A 20550-nucleotide genomic window follows, 5' to 3' on the forward strand; every position below is an offset into this window, starting at 1 on the left:
TGTAAATTTTCCTCCTGGGTCTGGGTATATATGTACTAGTCTATATGTGCCCATGGCGCCCAATATAGGGATTTCTAGAGAATGGCAGTATAAGAATAAAACTTTTACATGAAAAAAATATTTATGTTTTATTACCATGCAAATAAACTTAAGTTTAAAAATCATACCTATTTTTATTCACGGATAGAGACTACTGTCTTTTATGTATGTTAATAAATACTACATGTTTAAAATACCCGTAGAGTTTTTAACACAAAATATTTTTTTTTTACGTTCAGGAATATAACATAATTTCTTCAGAATATCTCAATAGAACAGCTGCGTTGTTTACTGGAATCATTGTTTTGTATATATATACTATACGTGTTTAAATATACAACTAAGTGGTTGGTAACCTTTTAAAAACGTTTTATTGTTTCAAGCTTTGACTATAAGGCGCTAGGTAACAGAAAAAGCAACTATTTTTCTTGTGGAAAGTCGAATGGTAGTAGCCGGGATCCTTTACAAAGTTGGCGTTTAGATTTATTAATAAACTCGACAATTAATATAAACAAAAAAAGACTTAAGTAATAAAAAATGCCTAATTAACACGTAATTTCGTAAATAATGCGAAACGAATGCGGACATCAAATATCTTCTTAAGGATCTTAATCCTATTTAGGGTTAATTATAGTTGTAGTAGCAATTGTTTAGGAGTTAGTGCGCAAAGCAGGAAGTGACGAGCAAAATATTATGTACCTACATGTATTATTTGCGAGTAATTTTATGACTCTGCAATATATTTCATAAATCCACCAAGTAATACGGATTGGTTCATTTGAATCTTTCTCGATTTCAAATTCATCATTAAAGATTAATGAATCAGTACGGAAGAGAAAATTAAGTTTATCCCCTTTTTTGAAATTCCTCGGCGTAAATTAATTGAGTAAGATTTTTCTTCGGTAATTATCAGATGAAATATTACTTTTTTACAGGAAAATGGCACACATCCTGATTCTCTTCCTTCCCTTACCATTCGTCTTTCCTTTAATCCTTTTTAATTATTTAAGTAAATTATTTGTTTTCAGAAAAGGTAAGAGGAAAGGAATTTTAATTGGAAAATTAGTGTTGAAATATAACGAGAATCTTTGATTTTTAAGCCAATAATAGATAACCGTACACTATATAAAAAACAGATAAACGATATTATTTGTTTTTTTTTTTTGTCGTAGTAAAATTATTTTAATATGTTCATTATTTTACACGGTTGCAGCCTATTCTTTTATTATAGTCAATTTATGTGACCCTTGAACCAAAGTAGCAAAATCCTTGATAAAACCGTCCTCTTACTGATTGTTTGATTTAAAAATTGTTTATCTTACCTATCGATTAGTAATTAAAACTATTTATTGAGTAAATTTATCATCTCTATTGGATGTGTCGATTATGTATCAAGTAAGTATTAATCAGTAAAATGTTCGCCGCCATCAATATGCCAACAATGATCTGCAGGACACGCGCACGAAACACGACTTCAAAATCCATACGTACTCGTCACCGACGTTCTGCGACCACTGCGGCTCGCTGCTCTACGGGCTCATCCACCAGGGGCTCAAGTGTCAAGGTATCTGGACCTGGTGGAACTGTATCGACTTCGCTTGGACTAACGCTTTCTTTAGTTCTTTCAGCGCTTAAACTTGGTGGTGGTGCTTTCAAATGTTCTTCACTTTCGCTATTACTTTCTTTTGTAACTTTTTTCTTCATCTAGCTCTATTTTTTATATTTAAGCGCTTCGTTCACGATAGAAATGACTTACTTATTCTTTGTTAACTTTAGATTCAGTGCAATCAATAATTTTGTTATGTTACCTTGAATATGACTATCAGGAAGGAAGCGCATTATGCTAGTGACTTCAGCTTCTAAACCGGCTTCGGGGTCTTTATCGTTGTTTAAGTCAGTCATATCAATCTTTGTCGCGTAACAGGATTTTAATGGTAATTTATTGTTGCAAAGCCCGCGTACGCCCCACACAAATGGAACAATTGGACGTTTCTTGCTCCAACATTCTGTGACCATTGTGGTTCGATGCTCCATGGCCTCGCCCAACAAGGATATAAATGTGGAGGTACAAAGAAATTAAAGAATGAGCCCGTTACAAAAAACTTTACGTACCCCGTAGAGAATGGAATTCACGGGTATTTAAAAAATACACTGGATATGTTGCATAAAGTACAGTATATATTAGATCTTGTAAATGTGTACCTAAATGTCGGACAGGAAATACAGCACTGATCCAGTAAGCGAAATTTAATCAGAGTAAGGATTTCTATTCGAAATATGACCGTCGAATCAGAATTCCACAAATCCTTGCACGATGTAAAAGAATTAATGGATAACGAGCGACGTCTCGCTAAATCCTATTTTAATATTGAATTAATCTTTCACGGCAAGCATCGGCGGAGTTAGCGTTGTGCCGAGCAAATCCAATTAGATTTTGTTTTGTGTTTGAGCTTTAGATTCCTTGTTCAATTACGCTATTGTAGATGTCGTTTGATTTGCATTTTACGCGTCTTTTGTGTTTGCTTCGTGCTCGAAAACTTCCTTTGTGGAACCGTTCTCGCCTTTCTCTGTTGTAGTTAATTAGTGAAATTGATTCTCGTAGTTGCATTCTGTTATCTCCATTCATTACGGTTGAAATGAAATGTTAACACTCTTTGAGCATTTATAATTGGATTTGTGTAATAAATATTTTAAAATTTGTAATATTCTTGGGCAGAGAGTAAATAACTGCTTTAACACTTAGGAGATTTTTAACATTACTGACACTCTTCAAAGAAAGTGTGGAATAAAATTACGAAATTTTAAGAAAGAAGTCTAAATAACCTATTTTGTAAATGCAAATGCATGTTGTGATCATGTAAGGAGTATAAGATAAAAGTTATTTTCTGTTATATTATTTATCAACAGATGGCATAATTGCTAAATAAGCGTTCCAAAAGTTATTTTGAAAATATAGAACAATCTGCAACAATTTCTAAATGCTCCAAGGGTTAATGGTTCAGACAAAGGACGTGACAAAGCGGAAGTTACGTTCATAAACGCTTTCCCGGCTGTTAAATCGACGCAGCAATAACTAGGTAATGGATGGAACGAGCCAGAGTGTGAACTGCTTCTGTGCACCAATTTTAGTGATTGAATGAAACCGGCAGCTCTAATTGGACGTTACTAGATTAGGAATGAACGATTTTTATTATATATAGACTTCGATGTTACTAAAGAATGTCTAATGAAAAATAAACTTTAGAAATATGATAGCTTGGTTAACAATATCGTTATAGACTTTCATGGATTCATAGTAATACGCGAATCTTTTGATGTTGCAAATATTTAATCCAAACTGTACACTTTTTTTTAAATATATTGAAATCTTTGATATTTGGATTTTGCGGTGTTTTCTACCACCATAGATATATTGAGTATTTTATAACTCCTAGATAATAAATTATGATCATCACATAAATTATATTACTTCGTTTTAAAATTGGAGAAGGTTATTTTTGCCCTACTGCGAATGGGACTTTGTTGTTCGAACTAAATCCTCTAGAACAGCAAATCATCTTTGATCGACACCAAAAATTGCTTTTGTTATATTTAGAGTTGGGATGTTTGGTTATGTTAGCTCGTGACTACTATGATCTACATGTTCGTTCGCTAATTTCATTAAAACTATTCTATATCAAACCTGTTGCATTCAATCGCTAAGTACTCGTAATAGTTTATGTGCACTTTATCTGTGTTTCTGCATGCATCTAGTGTACATGGGGCATGGTACAAAATCAATAAACCTCGTCCTATAAGGGCGTCGAGGCTACAAACTATTCCTTAACGGCATTGTGACGGGCAACCTACGCAAATTTTAGTGCTGCATTAAATGTAGACATTTTGTTATTATCACCTTTATTAGGTAATGTGGATATTTGTGTACCATCCTTCATGTGAGTATGATTCTTTATCAATTTTAATTCTTGTCTTTAGTGTATTTTTATATAGTAATAGTAGATACCGCGATTTCCTAAAATATGTTTCTAAGAATAAAAATTCAGGTTATTGAACTATTTAAATTTCAGTTTTTCTTCTGAACAAAACAATAATATTTTGGTATTTGATCAAAGAAACACAAACTAATTGTATTGATAATAAAGAAACTTATAAGTTTTAAAGACCGACGAACCAAATTTTTTTTCAAAGTGTTTCTTTATCCATTCCATGATCAGATACTAATGCATATTGTTTAAGTTTAGTTTAGTTTAGTTCAGTTTTAAACATACTTCATAAAGTTATAACTGATACTTTGAAGCCATTTCAACATTCTTACTTACAGTTGTTGGCTATAATTTCTTAATAACCTTGCCTTAGTTGGGTAAAGTTATAAAATACTTTAGTAAGTTTCATGCCAAAGTTTTACGTTGAGTTCTAACGTGATTAATATCCTTGAAATGAAATGGCAATTGTCGACAGGGTATAGTATTAATTAATATTGTAGATATTTATGTTTTCAGCACTGATTAAAGAATCAATATTTAATATTAAATATACAAATAAACGAAAATCCCAAATAATTTCTTTGATTTGTCTGTACTGATAAGTTAAAAAGTATTAAATTAGAATAATTTTTTCTCAGACTTCCAGTTAAATAATTTGACAGATACAAATTCCTTTTGCTCATGTGGTCCTCTTTTTTTCCATCTTTATTTGCCTAAATGTCATTTCGACCGGCTTCCATGTAACGTTTATAGATGTCGATCAATTTGTACAAAATTGTGTTAAAAATAATAAATAGATAATTTTACCAAGTCAAAGATTTTTCCTCTATTCTTTCTTTCTTTTATAATATCACATTTGAACAGTGTATTTTAATTACTCTCTTAAATTATTTAGATATCTATTTGTGAACTGTTAATCATTTAAAAATACACAATATCCATTCAAAGATATATTCAATACTTATGAATTACTCGTCGTAATTGCACTACGGTTTACTTTTCTTTGGTCACAAAAAGCTTTTATCTTTCTAATTGCTTCTCTTCTATTGTTTTCGTTGTCTATTTCATTGTTCTTTTCATGCTTTTCTGCAGGTAAGTCGGCTTTCTTTTTTATTTTTATACAGCCAGTTCCATTTTCTGAACGATGATTAATATTATTACTTACTTGTCTCAATGTGAGTGGATAAACGATGAGCGGTATGAAATTTATTTGTTTCAATGTAAAGTTTATCTTCTGTTAGCGTTTGTCTCTTAATAAATTTTGTTGCGTTGACTGTTGTTGCAGTTTATACTACAACAAGACCGTTCTTTTTTCCTTTACATAATGTAATTCTTTAAGAACTGCTGCATAAATTATTATTCTCTAATTATCTTCACTTAATATCGCTCTCGTTTCCCACTCGCGATGGAACAAGTACCTTATCGTTAAGTTGTTCTGTTATTGCAGTAAAGCTTCTTTTAAATGAACGTGTCTATCTAAAGTTTCTTTAATTCAAAAGGTGTTCGCATTGTTCTTTAAAATTCTTTTATCTGCATTAACACTGATCTGAAAAGCTAAAATATTTTATTTTAATATATTTACAATAAATCTTTGAAACTTACTATAGTTTTATATTAGTACAGCTATTTTCAAGGCAATCTGTGGGATTGCCTAAATGGAAAATAGCTGTACTGTTCTAAGAACTTTCCTTTCTAACTAAAAAAATTGATTTTAATTTATACATTTATACGACAACAACTTTTAAAAAGCTCTTTCTTCTAACTTCAGATCTTTATAATATACCGTTAAAACAAATTTTTAGTTTAAGTTTATATTTTTTTCTTTACAAATTCTGACTTCAGGTAAGTCTCATCCGATTTGATTGAAAAAAAAATTAAACTGTATCTTGTGCTTTTATAAAAATGTATCTTTTAAATTAACCTATTGTTGTAACAATCATTATATGTTGTTGTTGTTGTTTTGGTGCTGATGCTCTATTGTCGATGTCTAGTATGCGACATGAACGTGCACAAACGGTGCGAGGAGTCGGTGCCGAACCTCTGCGGCTGCGACCACACCGAGCGGCGCGGGCGCATCGAGCTGGCCATCGAGTGCATCGGCAACAAACTCACCGTCGAGAGTAAGATATTACATAAGAAATATATTTATACTAACATTATCGTGTAAGTATATCATTTTATATCGGGTACTTCCGATACGTGCTTTTAATTTCTTTATACCGATATTTGGATCGACTTTTTTATAATATAGGAGTAGCAGACGAGCATACAGTCCACCTGATGGTATGTGGCTACTGCCGCCCATGGACATCTGTAATCAACCCCAGATAGGATTAGATATTCCTACCTGAGGTCGGCTACGGATGCACCTCTACCCCTGAGGACCAAGCTGGAACGCCTCGGAAAAGTCTGTCTCCCTTACCACACCTACTTACATACACTGACTTACATGCATCGTGGTCACAGCAAAACTCTGCAAAGACGAAATATAGGCGAGTCTCCTCTGAAAGTGAAGTAAATTAAGGCAACTGTTTACTACGCCAAGAGATGTTCATATAAATATCTGTTTTATAACTATGGAGGGTAATGATTTAAAAGATATATATGTATTTATGTTTTATTATTTGGTACGTCCTGCAATCCTAACGACTTGATGGATGTTAACGGACTCTTCTAAATTGTGAGAACGAAACTATAGGCTATACTTTTTACTTTTAATCATTTTCTAGTTTAAATTTCTATCTATCTATATCTAAATCTATCTACCTATCTAAATTTATATCTATAGTTTAATTGCCTATTAAGTTTTGAGCCCATTTAAATGTACTCGGCAACTTGTTTCCAGTCTTCAAAGTTCCGCTCCGTATCGCAGTAGGAAGGCATAAGTAAATTATATTATTCTCGTCGTGCTACGACTTGAAAAGACCTACTTAATGTTAATGCAGTTTAAGAATTTATTTCTCATTTCCTTATGCTTTTGTAAGAAAATGGTATAAAGTAAGATAAACAATTCGAAACTGCAGTGGAAAAGGCAGCGAAATAGAATTCTATATTAAATATAATAAGTGTTTTCTTGGTTATTCCTGAATATAAATTAATTATGATTAAGGCTATGATAAAATAAGTTTGAAATTGACTCATCTCTTTGTCATTTTGATTTAGCAAAACTTTGTACTTAGCATTCCAAGTATAGCAAATTTTAAATTTCAGTTACCGGAAAGGAAATATTGTTAATACGTACTATACGGATATACATAGTATGAAGGTGGCTAGATCTTTCATGGGTAATTGTATACGCTACTACAATAAAATACCCGAACACATTTTGAATCTCACAGAAAAAAAGTTCAACCATGTCGTTAAACAAACGCTATGTAAAAAAGCGTACTATAAAGTAAGTGATTATTTGACTGACAAAACGGTGTGGTCTGAAGTAGTTCCAGCTCCACATGTACCATTAGGTTAAGTTTAACATTGTAAAAACATTTTTTTAAAAGATGTGTGTTATGCACTTTCTTTCGCCGCTTCTTCTCCATAACATTCACCTTGATTCCAAAAAAATGATTTGATTTGATTTTGATTTGAAGAAGAAACCAACATTTGTCAATAACACTGTGAATACTAGTCCAAGTCCAAGGCACCTGCTGTGCCTCTACCTTCAAATAAGTCAAATGCTGAATAGGTGTAAAAAAGATCAATTTTGTGGTATTCAACACATTTGGCTTTTGGTACACATGTGTGGCGACCGCAATGAGATAAACAACAGTAACACAGTTAAAACCTTTCGAATATATTCATACCGCTCACTCTACCATCATCCTTGAATCTAACGATTAATGATAAAACCTACTGTCACACTGCAGTCAGACAAGGGCGCAACCTGATCCCGATGGACCCGAACGGTCTCTCGGATCCCTACGTGAAGATCAAGCTGATCCCGGATTCGGAAAGCGTGAAGAAAAAAACCAAGACCATCCGCAACTCCCTGAACCCTGTGTGGAACGAGACCCTGACCTTCGACCTCAAGCCCGAGGACAAGGATCGGCGGCTGTTACTTGAGGTATGACTTCAATAGCCCTTCGTCACCCTATCAGCTATGATTGCCTCCAAGAATAATTAGAGTAAAACCTTTTGTTGAACATCCCTGGAAAATTCTCATGCATGTGAGTTTCTCAATATTTTTGAGGAGTCCTCAAAATATTTCTAACTTAAGCGAAAGCTCTTCTTAAGCTTGAATTCTTTTCTGAACATACCGTTCAGTCAGTCCGTTTTTACTCTTGCTACAGCGGTTTTACATCTTCATTTGGATTTATCATCGAATTCAGACTACACCTGTTCAAAGCTTAACAGATGTCTGCGGGCAACAATGAAAGTAACTGACAAATGGACTGCTTACCCTTTATTTACGTCTATATAATATGATGATATCTGTTTTTTGCAGGTATGGGATTGGGATCGTACATCCCGTAATGACTTCATGGGCTCGTTGTCCTTTGGGATCTCGGAGATAATGAAGTCGCCCCCCGACGGCTGGTTCAAGCTGCTCACCCAGGAGGAGGGGGAGTTCTACAACGTGCCGGTGCCGGAGGAGGGCACGGACCTCGCGACCCTCAAGAACCAGATGAGGTCCACCAGCGTCGGGTCCCGCAGGGCGCCGCCCCCGCCGGATAGGGAGGTGCCGCATAACATGGCGGCTGCTGACGTCATCAGGGCCTCCGATTTCAACTTCATCATGGTGCTCGGGAAGGGATCCTTTGGAAAGGTATGTTTGTATATAATATCTTGTGGCATTACTAAACTTGGAATATGACCGAAGTCTTCCCCCCCTATTCCATAACAACTAGGGCATTTAATTCAAGGAATCTCATGGAAGAAAAATCACTATGAAGATGACAGAAAAAAAGTCAAACGAGATGTCTACAATAACTCTTCGTCTTACCAGAAAAACCTAAGTTTTGCAGTAAACTTCTAGAAGATGTCGGACAAAACTAGTTTTTGAAATGCCCATCCTTAACTCGTTGCTGTCGTATTGCCATATATACATTTACGAACACCCTAGGCTAAAAGAAATTGTTACTTTAACGCTAGGAGGGGTATATTTCAAATTTCCTGTAATAATAAATAATCTATTATTATTATAAAATTATAAGCTTCAGCCTGTATCCAAGCAGTTGTAAACGGTGACCCCGCAGGGGGAACTTCGTGTAAAGTAAGCTTATCCATCCAATTTATTTAAGAGAAAGGTATTTTAATGAAAAATCGCTCAGAGCCATTCCTTTGTGAAGGATCCAATTCATTTATTTTATGTAGCAGCTGCTCTCTCGTCCTAATTACTTCCTGTTTCCTTTTTCTTGTGGATTAAAAAATCATTGAAATATAAGGTACCTTTGTACGAAATCTTGTTGGATTAATTGGTACGGTTCATTGGGATATCTCTTACGCCTGCTATGTTATGGATATCCTTAACGTGACAATTAGCAATTATCGTGTTTTATTGGTATCAGAATTTGTTTATTATTAGCTATTACAAAGCTCGCTTCACCCATATCCCTGGGCTAAAAATCCCTCGTCGTGACTAGGAAGCTTACTTACACAAACATACAAAAATCCAGACTCAGGACAGGAAGGATATATTCATCGTTTAGATATCTACCTATCTGAATGGAGAATGGATCTGGAAACCGCCGCTTGTCAGTTTGGCTTGACCACTGACAATCCGTGTGGTAATTTCAAACCCTCGTGGTAGATTTTTCAGCACTTCTCGAATATCCACTTTTACGTAATGAATTTATTGCTCGTCTTTTCTTCTATCTACAGGTGGATAGAAATAAAATGATCTTGTTTTCACACTTTTACTTTTTAACTTTTTTATTTGTCTTTTATCAGTTAGATATGTTCAGTTTCCCTCGTAATCAGTCGAGACTAGTTTTATTCATACCTCTTTATTATTATTTTTTTCTCTGCGTTTTTCTGAGTATGGCACTACGTTTATCTTATTTCTTATTTCTACTTTCTCACTCGTATATATTCTATCTCCATATCACTCCAGGTAATGCTAGCAGAGAGACGCGGCACCGACGAGTTGTACGCGATCAAGATCCTGAAGAAGGACATCATCATTCAGGACGATGACGTGGAGTGTACTATGGTGGAGAAACGCGTTCTAGCGCTCAGCAACAAGCCACCGTTCTTGGTGCAACTGCATTCCTGCTTCCAGACTATGGTGAGTGGATTTAATTCTATTTCTAAATTACGTAAATTATTTTTTATTGAAGATTATCTAGGGAAGTGAATTGCGAAGCCATTTGAAGGAAATGGCCACATTTTGCGATGAAGGAAAACGTGAGAAAGAAGAAATCTTCAAAAAGTTCTCGGAGCTTTGCAAAGTCTACCAGTGATCGGCCGCTGTGTTGGACAGTGGCTTTATTTTTCTTAATCTTATAGTTCCATCTACAGCAGTGGGTAGGTCCCTAGGCTTTTCATTTTTGGAGTGCTATGCCTAGCAGTAGATTTACAATGAGTTGATGACACAAATCTGTTTCCATTTCAGGATCGGCTGTACTTCGTGATGGAGTACGTAAACGGCGGAGATCTGATGTTCCAGATACAACAGTGCGGCAAATTCAAGGAGCCCGTTGCCGTGTAAGTACTCATACTTTTCTATTCATCTTTCATCATACCTTATGCTGTCCATATAGCTTCTTTCTTGAATTAATTACGTTTGCAAATAATACTAAAAACGCATCTAAAGAGAGGTCGTTTTCCATAAACTCCAGATTCTACGCAGCAGAGATCGCGATCGGTCTGTTCTTCTTGCACTCCCGCGGGATCCTCTACCGCGATCTTAAGTTAGACAACGTCCTGCTCGACTTGGACGGTCACATCAAAATCGCTGACTTCGGCATGTGCAAGGAAGGTATCACCGGCGACAAAACTACGAAGACCTTCTGTGGGACACCGGACTATATCGCGCCGGAGATCATCTTATACCAGCCGTATGGGAAGTCGGTGGATTGGTGGGCATATGGGGTCCTCTTATATGAAATGCTGGTGGGACAGCCGCCGTTCGATGGTGAGGATGAAGAGGAACTCTTCGCGGCGATCACGGATAACAGTGTGTCGTATCCGAAGACGTTGAGCAAGGTATGTGGAACGTATTGTATGATTCTATTTTTAAATTGACTGTATTTTTAAGTTTTGGTTTTAATTGGCTGTAAAAGTATTTATTATAGGATGTTATTATTAGAATTTGAAGCAATTCTAATTTCAGGTAAATGTGTATTGGTTGATGGAATGTTTCATTATTGCGGTTGAGGATTTAAAGACTTATACTGATACTATATCCTTGGGTAACTATACGAGGCTTTTTTTATTACTTATAACGAGATAGATAGTAGATACTTATGTGATTGCCATTCGAATAGTTTCCATTTATTGCCTTTTGATTATGTCGTTTAATGTGATGGTGATCGAATAGATTTTTTTATTTTATCCTCAATGAAATGAAAGGAAACAATGATTCGATCATGAATACAATTTATAAATTTTAGTCTCGATTAATTCGATTGCATTAAATTTTATATTTCTCCATTTTTTCCTCTCAAGCTTAAAAATACTACGCAGGCTAGAATTATAAACATTGTCACTGGAAAGGCTAAAAGTCTAACAAGAAGCTCCTTTGCGTGTTAGATATTTAGCCTTTCCAGTGTCATATAATTTGGTATGTATCTGATGTACCAATACGCACTTGGCCAGCGCGGTGGACTATGGCCTAATCCATCTCATTCTGAGAGGAGACCAGTTCCCAGCAGTGGGACAGTAATGGGTTGATGGTGATGATGATGATGATCTGATGTGCACTGTGTTGGTGTCCTCAGGAGGCGAAGGACGTGTGCAAGGCGTTCCTGACTAAGAACCCGCTGAAGCGTCTCGGCTGCGGCGCGCGCGGGGAGGAGGACGTCCGCACACACGTGTTCTTCCGCCGCATCGACTGGGCACGTGTCGAGGCCAGGGATGTCCAGCCGCCCTTCAAGCCTAAGATCGTGAGTTGTTGCACTAATGACGTTTTTATAATATAGGAGTAGCGGACGAGCATGTAGGTCACATAATGGTAAGTATTTAATTACCTATATGGGCAATACTGGTTCTACAATCTTAATATCGACGGTAATGTCGGTAATAGCCTCACAAGCCATACTAGTTATTTTACCGCATCGACTAGGCGAGGGTGGAAGTGCGAGAGTGAACATAACCTGTAGCTTTTACAAACCCGTTACAAATTTTGCCTATCGAAGGTCGAAATTTCACAATTTGTAGAATGCAGAAATTGTCACATGTCGATCTTTGGTTGAGTTTTTAAACGATCCTTCCAATTGTTGCCTACCATCGACATTTGAACATATTTGCCATAACATAATAATTATGAAATATCGAAATTTGGCAGACAAAAATTGGTTAACGAAAAAACAAATAAAATCCCCAAAATCAACAAATAATAACATAATTTATATTTATATTCCAGAAACATCGCAAGGACGTGTCTAACTTCGACAAGCAGTTCACTCAGGAGAAGACGGAGCTGACGCCCACGGACAAGCTGTTCATGATGAACCTCGACCAGACGGAGTTCATGGGCTTCTCCTTCCTCAACCCCGAGTTCGTGCAGCACGTGTGAGACGCCAGGTGAGACCACGGGTCTACTTTTTTATCATACAGGAGTAGCAGACGAGCATGCAGTCCACCTGATGGTAAGTGGCTACTGCCGCCCAGATAGGATTAGATATTCCTACCTGAGGTCGACCACAGACGCGTTACTATTCCTAGGAATAAGCTAAAATAAACAGCCCAGTTATTAGAAAATCGGCGTCTCATTAAAATCATTGGCTAAGTGCGAGTCGAATTCTCACAAGGAGGGTTCCGTGCCAATTTTTTTTATTTTTAGTGGGTATTTAGCACCCTTGGAAGTAAATGTTTATGAAAATTTGAACTATCTACCTATTACGGTTCAATAGATAAAGTGAAAACGCCAATAAAAAGCGCCTTTCGGTGACCTGCACTTATTACAAGCATATAATGTTTAATATTAGTTGTTACAGTTATACATACTCTGTAAAAAATTCAAGGGTCTTTATATTACGGATGAAAAAGAAGTGCGCTGTGACACTGTCCAGTTGTATATAAACATTTTCAAAAATATTTCAACAAAAAGCATACCATTTACATATTTTACAGAAAGCAATTTCATTTTTTGTTTCAGGGTTGAATGTTTTCTCGCCTCATTGAAGCTGTGGGCCGAAGCCTCCCTCTTCATCTGTCGACTGTCTCTGTCACTCTCGCGGCGCGGACTATCGCCGTCTCATTCACCCTCGAATGTTACTCTTCACCTCGTCTGCTAGGTATCGTAGAAGGAAGACACCGGAAGGAACGATGATTTTGGGAAGATTGATGATTTGCTCATTCCCCCCATTGATTTTCTAATTAATTTATTGATAATTATAATCCTCATTATGTACCTACTGAGTGGTATTAGTCAGTATTTTTTTCGGCCATCCAATACGACATGACTCTTACTAAAATTTAAGTAGTGTAGTGAAATCTAAATATCTCGTCGACTTTCGCAATAATAATGATTCGTGATAAACGCATAACGAATTAATAAAAGCAATATTAAATTTAAAATATTCGCCCTAAATTCTAAATTCAAATTTACTAGTAAACGCTCTCTATATTTAATCTGTAATTTAACATTTTAATAAATGACCCCTAGAGAATTTTATCACAGGCGATAAATATTAAAAGCGTTATAAGTGTGTTCCACTTAACGATCACGACGCATGAATGTCTCGACTAATAAACGGTCGTTGTGGTAGTCAAGTGAAACATATGAAACGTCATAAAATGATTACACATAAAATAGTAAGTATAATAATAAAACTAAATAGGTATGCGAAAGTATTATAAAAATATATTTAATAAATACTCAGTTTTAAACCTGTCATTACATTAAGTCATCTGTCATACTAACATTAATCCATACAAATAACACTTACTATATTATTTTTTGAAGTTTTCCCTTTTCTGTCTATAAATAAGAATAACTAAAAGTATTAGTAATGTCCCATCGTTAGTAATTTTGTAAGAGGAAATCGTATTATTTTTTTTAAACCTTTTAAATCTCGGGAAAATCTCAGAAAATATCGTGATCTTGGGGCCACTTGGTATTGTAGTGAATGTTGTAGTACAGTCACCGACAAATGTTACTGCGTGGTCTGTTAAAATTATACTTATGTTTATAAAAACCACTCCCACTGTCCTCTGTTGGTCATATTTTTCCGCATTTAGGAGAGACATGTAGGTTCTCCAGTGCAATATGGTTTATATGACTTCTTAAATTTCCTTAGTAATACTCTAAATATTCAGGCTTAAATTCGCGCACGGTAAGTGGTCAAATAAAATGAGCTTGTATTTAATATGTGTACGGAGCTATGTATGTTTGGAAGCCCTCAAAGTTTGTGACTTTCAGCCTTTTAAAATGAATAATCGAATATAGATAATATAATAAAAAAATACAAATAAAAAAGAAAAAATACAGATATAAAGATATATAGCGGCAACATATAATTACATCCTGATGCCATCTTTAGATCTAAACAAAAAACTATTCCGACGTTATAATGCTAGTTTATTTATTAATAAACAAATTGTGATATTTGATTTTTACATACAGTCAAGAGATTTTAGACATTTGACATCTGCATTTGCGTATTAAAAGCTTTCCCCGCAAACGAAGCTCCGATCAAAAACTATATAATTAAGTAAAGAGCTTTCTCTACGTATATTCTTAACAGGCGATGCACAGTTGTGTGATGTCTCTGTATAATTTTTCACATTCACATATCAGTTAATTGTAGTTAGATTATAATGTTAATATATTTATAAATGAATTGTCGTGTCGTGTGGATGGCGTTGTTAGCGTAGACACCCCTGAGCTTTATTGGCGATATACGGGTCGTATTTTATTTTTGTTAATTTTATTGGAATAATCAAGGATTTTCATTGAAATCATAAATCATTCGCTTGCTTTCTTACTAAATGTAGGTAGGATTAATTCTATTTTTTCATTTAAAAATATTTTTGCTTATTTTTTTGTTAAAATACGTTATGCTTATAAATACTAATAGACTTTCAGTTGAAGGCAATCATATTGAAATATTTATTTATTTTATTTTTCATATAACACTTTTGAACACGGCTGTACAATGGCTGTCAGATTAAGTTTTCATTGTCTATTGTCATAATATTAAGTTTTTTGTTGTGTTTATGCATTTAAGTGTAATGTCATTTGTTTTTTGTGTGTGTAAATGGTTGTGTGTTTAATGAGCTTGTGTGCTTGTTCTGTGTGTGCGTGTGAGTGTTTATGTGTGTTTTGCGCGTGCTCTTCATTCGTTCGCGATTAGTGGTATGATTTGATGAACTTTAATATTAAAAGACGTATTTTTCTTTTAATTGTTTTATCACTTTATTCTCTATTTATTTATATTTTCATTATTTATTTACGATGTTTTAATGAAATTTAATATTTTGTCGACTCAAGTATGAAGATTTTTGGCTTTTTAACCGACTTCCCAGAGAAAATAATAAGTATATATAAATATATATTGTCCATGTATGTATATTTTTTTTATTTCATCTTATCATACCACTTATCCATAGCCATTCGGCACTTGATAATCGTGTACTAAAATAAAAATAGCCTTACTAACATAACTAATAATATCGTTGTTAAAATATATATATTTAAAATTGTAACGCTCTTGATAGTTTAAATTGATATTAATTAAATATAAAAAATGAAGGGAAAAGCATTTGATTCTAAATTGAACTGTAACAAAATGACACTTAGATGTTGTATGTCATGTACTTTTATGGAAATTCTATTGGAAAAACTGCCATAACACTATTTAGGGTGTATTTTGGATTGTGGCGGTTTTTTCAATGGTATTTCGTTGGCCGCGGCTTTTGCCGATTTTGTAGAAACGGCACGCGGCATACGTTTTCTGTAGGGTTAAACAAAATTAGTGTTTAATTCAAAACCTACAAACATACTGAAATAGTTGCTAGTCAATGGCAAAATTTGCTTGGAAATTCTTTGCAAAGGAAAATTGGTATAATTCTACTCCCCAAAACTGGGTTGGATTCACTATCTACCATGGCATTGTATGTTCCCCGAAAATCATTTGCGTCTGCTCAAACTCTTTAATGTGTGTATAGTTGGGTATAGATCTTTGAAACTTTAAACCTTCTTTATGAATCTTCTGAAAACTTAGCACGTGCATTACCCAAATTCAGAATCTCGAATGGTGGCTTTCTAAAGTTAAGCATTGATCTTACACAAAACTCTGAATCTCAAATACATATTGCCACATTGCTAAAGTTTACTAATTTTCAGAACAACCTAACAACTTTACTTGCTACATCTTTAGGCTTATCTTGCGAATACCATTACAAAGTCGATTAAAAAATATCGATAGCTGTCATAGCTACATGTGAAACAGAGCAGGTAATGAATTAAACACTGATGTTGTAAGACCTAATAATTTTAACGTAGTCCTAAATATTTTGATTCTTTTTAGAATTAAGATTTGAATTTAAGGTTGCATGCTGGCTCATCAAAGGTATTTTAGAATGATTTTTGAATAAAAGTCACACTTTATTGCAAATTGCAAAATGTTATCTGTCAAGAATGTAAGCAGTATCTGTCAAATATCATTCACATACAACTGTCAAGTGACAAGAGTTTTCCCATATACATAAAAATAATCTTTGTCAATAATGTGGCTGTTTGGTAACACAATGGCAACATTTATGTGTGACTATTACCGCATGTCTTCATTCATCAAGACTTCATAGAATCAATACTGTACATTAGACATAGAGGTCTGAAATAACAAATATTTTCACACACTGCTGCATAATGATGTACTTTATTCAAATCATTTTAAGATATGAGTCAAGCCAGCTTAGTATGTAAGTCGGCTGGAGAGGGGGTCAAGTAGGTGCGCACTGCGCTTTCCCCGCGCCACCCGCGTGTCAGGTGTATTCGTTGATATCTAACTAACATTTCACTTAAAATCAAGAAATAATACATATAAATAAACACAGATATAATCCTGATATTACACTATGTAAACTTATTATTTGACTCAACATTATATCAGCATAATTATTGGTCTCGTAAAACGTGCGAATTACGGCGCACTCGTCCACCATTCAGCGTGTATGAGACAATCAGTGTGCGAACTACGAGTGGAGACCATTCAGTTTGAAATCTCTGCTCTCGTATACGCAATAGCGGAGTCTATTTATTTAGTCCGTCTATAACCTTGATAAACAGTACATACTCAAAGTTGTACCCTTAGTATGAGTTTTTACGTTTTGACAAATATGACGGTTTTTGTATTTGTTTACGTATTTGCCCATACATTTCCAATCAGCATCCCTAGTGGACTGTGTCAGAACAGTTAAAATATTCAATCGGTATTCAAAGTGGCTGTTATTAGCAAGTATTTAGCAAGCAGTATCCTTGACACGTGGACGGTATTCCCTACCATCCCGTTGATTTCAAACATTGTTATTATACAGCAACAAACATGTACAAGTCGTTGACTATAAATAGTAACTCAATGAGAGCATTTTAAAATTTTCAATATTATCGAGCATATCGAAAATTTTAAACTGTTCTCATATTGTAATATTCTTTATTTTATTATATCCCCATAGATTTCTTCTATAAATTTACTTTGTATATACTCCAGTACAGTAATTAAATTCTAGTTAAAGTTAAATTAAAATTAGTTTAATAAATTTCGTTTTGAAATTTATTGATTATAATAACAAAACATGACCAATTTATGTTTGTTTGCTTAAATGACAATGTTTGTAATTGAACCAACTCTACCCAGCTAGAACAATCTTGCTTAGAGTAACGCCAAGGCTTAAAAATTTAGGCATTCTATATTCTATTATAATAATTAATGTTAAGGGGTCTTCCCACTAGTTTCTATTGCGACACAATTGCTTATTTCGTTTAGTTTTTAAGTAAATTTGAACTAATACTCCCAAGTATGTATGTTCTTTAGGTTTAAGCATAAGTGTCTGAGAGTTTTGAACAAATGATAATATATGTATAATCTATCAGACAATTTAATATTATTTGCATTGGAATAATATTGTGTCGCCACTGTATTCTGAACACCAACTTGTTTAACCGTGTTTTGTGACATGGCAACATAATTTTTAAACTGTTTTAACGTAGTGTTGCTAGTTTACGCCTCGAAATACCCAGTTTCGCTCTGACTTGGTCAGCTAGTAGAATATATGAAGTTTATGAAACTTGTAGCGAGTATGTCTATATACCCAGTATATTTATCGTATTAAGGTAAGATCTCACTTGTATATAAGCGTATGTATTACACTTTTTATCTGGTCATCCTATCTATCCTATTATGTCACGTTTTGAAAATTTTCTGTCTCACATTGAAAATGAATAATTGTGCTTATTTTCTTGCATGACTTCCTAATGCCGCGTTCAAACATGAATCTCGAATGATAATTAACGAGAATGAGAAAATCGTATGCGAGTGCCTTTTGAATCTCGCCAGCATTTATTGTATGCAATCTCTATATGGATAGTATATCATTTTATGATTACTGAGGATTAATATTGACAACAAGAAAGGAGCTTCAGCTCGCATACGAGAATCTCGATGTGTAAACAAGGCATAGGAGTGAACTATGCTTTTTATTGATAAATGAACGCAAATTCTTGAAAACACTTATGGATGATTATTTTTAAATCTGAACATTTATATATCATATTATATTGTATTTTGCCATGAAAAAATATTTATTTACAATTGAATTTTTAGTTATGTATGAAAATTACAAAGTATCTTATGTTGTAATGATCGTTAACATTTTTTATAAAAATAACTGACAATTTTTAACGTTTCTTGCAGAAAACTTATGTTCTTCTAATTTTAACAATAATATTTTAAAATTTTATGTAAACACCTTTTTCGGAGTAAGTTTACAATCTCCGTAAACCGAAAATTAAATTGTATCAAAATATAAAATATACCTATTTTGCCTACAAAACAAACCAACAGGTTGCCATATGTACAGTTTTTTCTCTTAACGTTGTAATTAACTATATTAATTGTGTATTATTTACTTTAATGTATAAATGTCAACTCAAGCCATAATAACATTGTTATATTCGCCATGGTGATAACCAATTTAAATATTCATAATTGTATGTGTTCAGTGAGAATTAGTTATTAAACTCTGATATTATTTTGCGTAGAATAAAATTGTGTTAGAATTAGGTTGCCTATCCTATGACACTTTCCAATTTCTTGATAAGTAACTACGTACCTTTTGATCACATTTGCTAATATAAAATTTAAATAAATAAATTAGGTACGTATATTTTAAAATTGCAAATTTTCGCAAATTTTAATATCGTCCGGCTTACTCTTCGATATTAAAAGTAGGAATACTTATTTTAAATTATAAAGCTCGGGCGCGTAGATTTAGTGAACCATTGGCAATGATATTATATAAAGGGACTGATAATGTTATCAATATGTAGAAAATAAGATCGGAAGCAAGCAAAATAGATTAACTACCTAAAATAGAAAACTATCGTTAAAAATCGCATAAAAATCTTTAGTTTTGTGAGTTCAAAAGAAATGAAGGTCAAGTAAACAATAATATAAGTTATTTTTAACAGATTTTCGAATTGTCTATCAGTATTCTAAACAATAACACAAATAGCTATTAATTATTACATAGCGAAAGAAATAGTCTTTCGCTATGTAATACTTAAACTTCCTAACTTTTGAATTGTCGTTGGCTATATTCTGATATATTCGTCTCGTGGCATTTGAAAGTAATGGAAATCGACAAGTTAACATTATTATTATGTAAAATATGGTAATATAATATCATTGACCATCGGTTCTTCTAATGTCATAAAGTATAGGCCTAAAATCACCTTCGTAGATTAAGCCCGTAGATAATACAGGTTTTAGTATACTTTTTACTATTGAATATTTGAATTTTACATTTACGGTGTCGTTCTTGCGGTTTTGCACGCGCCTGTGCCAAAGTGTATAATGTAAATATTTTTCCATCGTATTAGCGGTAATTTATGATATTTATCCAGAATTTTCGATCTAGTTTCCAAAATTAATTAAAATTTGCATATTACTAGTGGAAGAATTTCCAGCATTCAACTGGTAACACTGCCTGAAAACAGGGGCTGTCAGATTTTTAGCAACTTTTCCTACTCTGTGGTATTTTTTGTTACAATGTTTCTACTTCTATATTTGAATTGTTACTGTCTTCCTACACCTGTATTTTATAAATGTTTTACATATTTTTATCGATTGGTAATAAATATATTTAATGATGCAACACTGACCACTAGTAAAATGCAGATAAGATTGTTTATTCACCTTATTAA

At 34.0% G+C, this 20550-nt stretch overlaps 1 protein-coding gene across 1 annotated transcript in view; it reads left to right on the plus strand.

Annotated features, from left to right (window-relative positions):
* Pkc53E (Protein C kinase 53E) overlaps positions 1–19470 on the plus strand; it is a 243905-nt gene extending 224435 nt beyond the window's left edge. The window contains exons 4-13 of the mRNA XM_073092882.1: positions 1492–1603; positions 6014–6142; positions 7886–8082; positions 8464–8784; positions 10072–10245; positions 10573–10664; positions 10799–11165; positions 11900–12064; positions 12544–12704; positions 13279–19470. Coding sequence (XP_072948983.1) covers positions 1492–1603; positions 6014–6142; positions 7886–8082; positions 8464–8784; positions 10072–10245; positions 10573–10664; positions 10799–11165; positions 11900–12064; positions 12544–12696 — 1710 coding nt within the window. The 3' untranslated portion in view covers positions 12697–12704; positions 13279–19470. The remainder of the gene's footprint in view (positions 1–1491; positions 1604–6013; positions 6143–7885; positions 8083–8463; positions 8785–10071; positions 10246–10572; positions 10665–10798; positions 11166–11899; positions 12065–12543; positions 12705–13278) is intronic.
* The last annotated feature ends 1080 nt before the right edge of the window (positions 19471–20550 follow it).

This window comes from Epargyreus clarus, unplaced genomic scaffold, assembly GCF_041222505.1.
Source record: "Epargyreus clarus isolate Ecla_fem2 unplaced genomic scaffold, WU_Ecla_fem_2.2 ptg000004l, whole genome shotgun sequence".
Taxonomy (NCBI): Eukaryota; Metazoa; Arthropoda; class Insecta; order Lepidoptera; family Hesperiidae; genus Epargyreus; species Epargyreus clarus.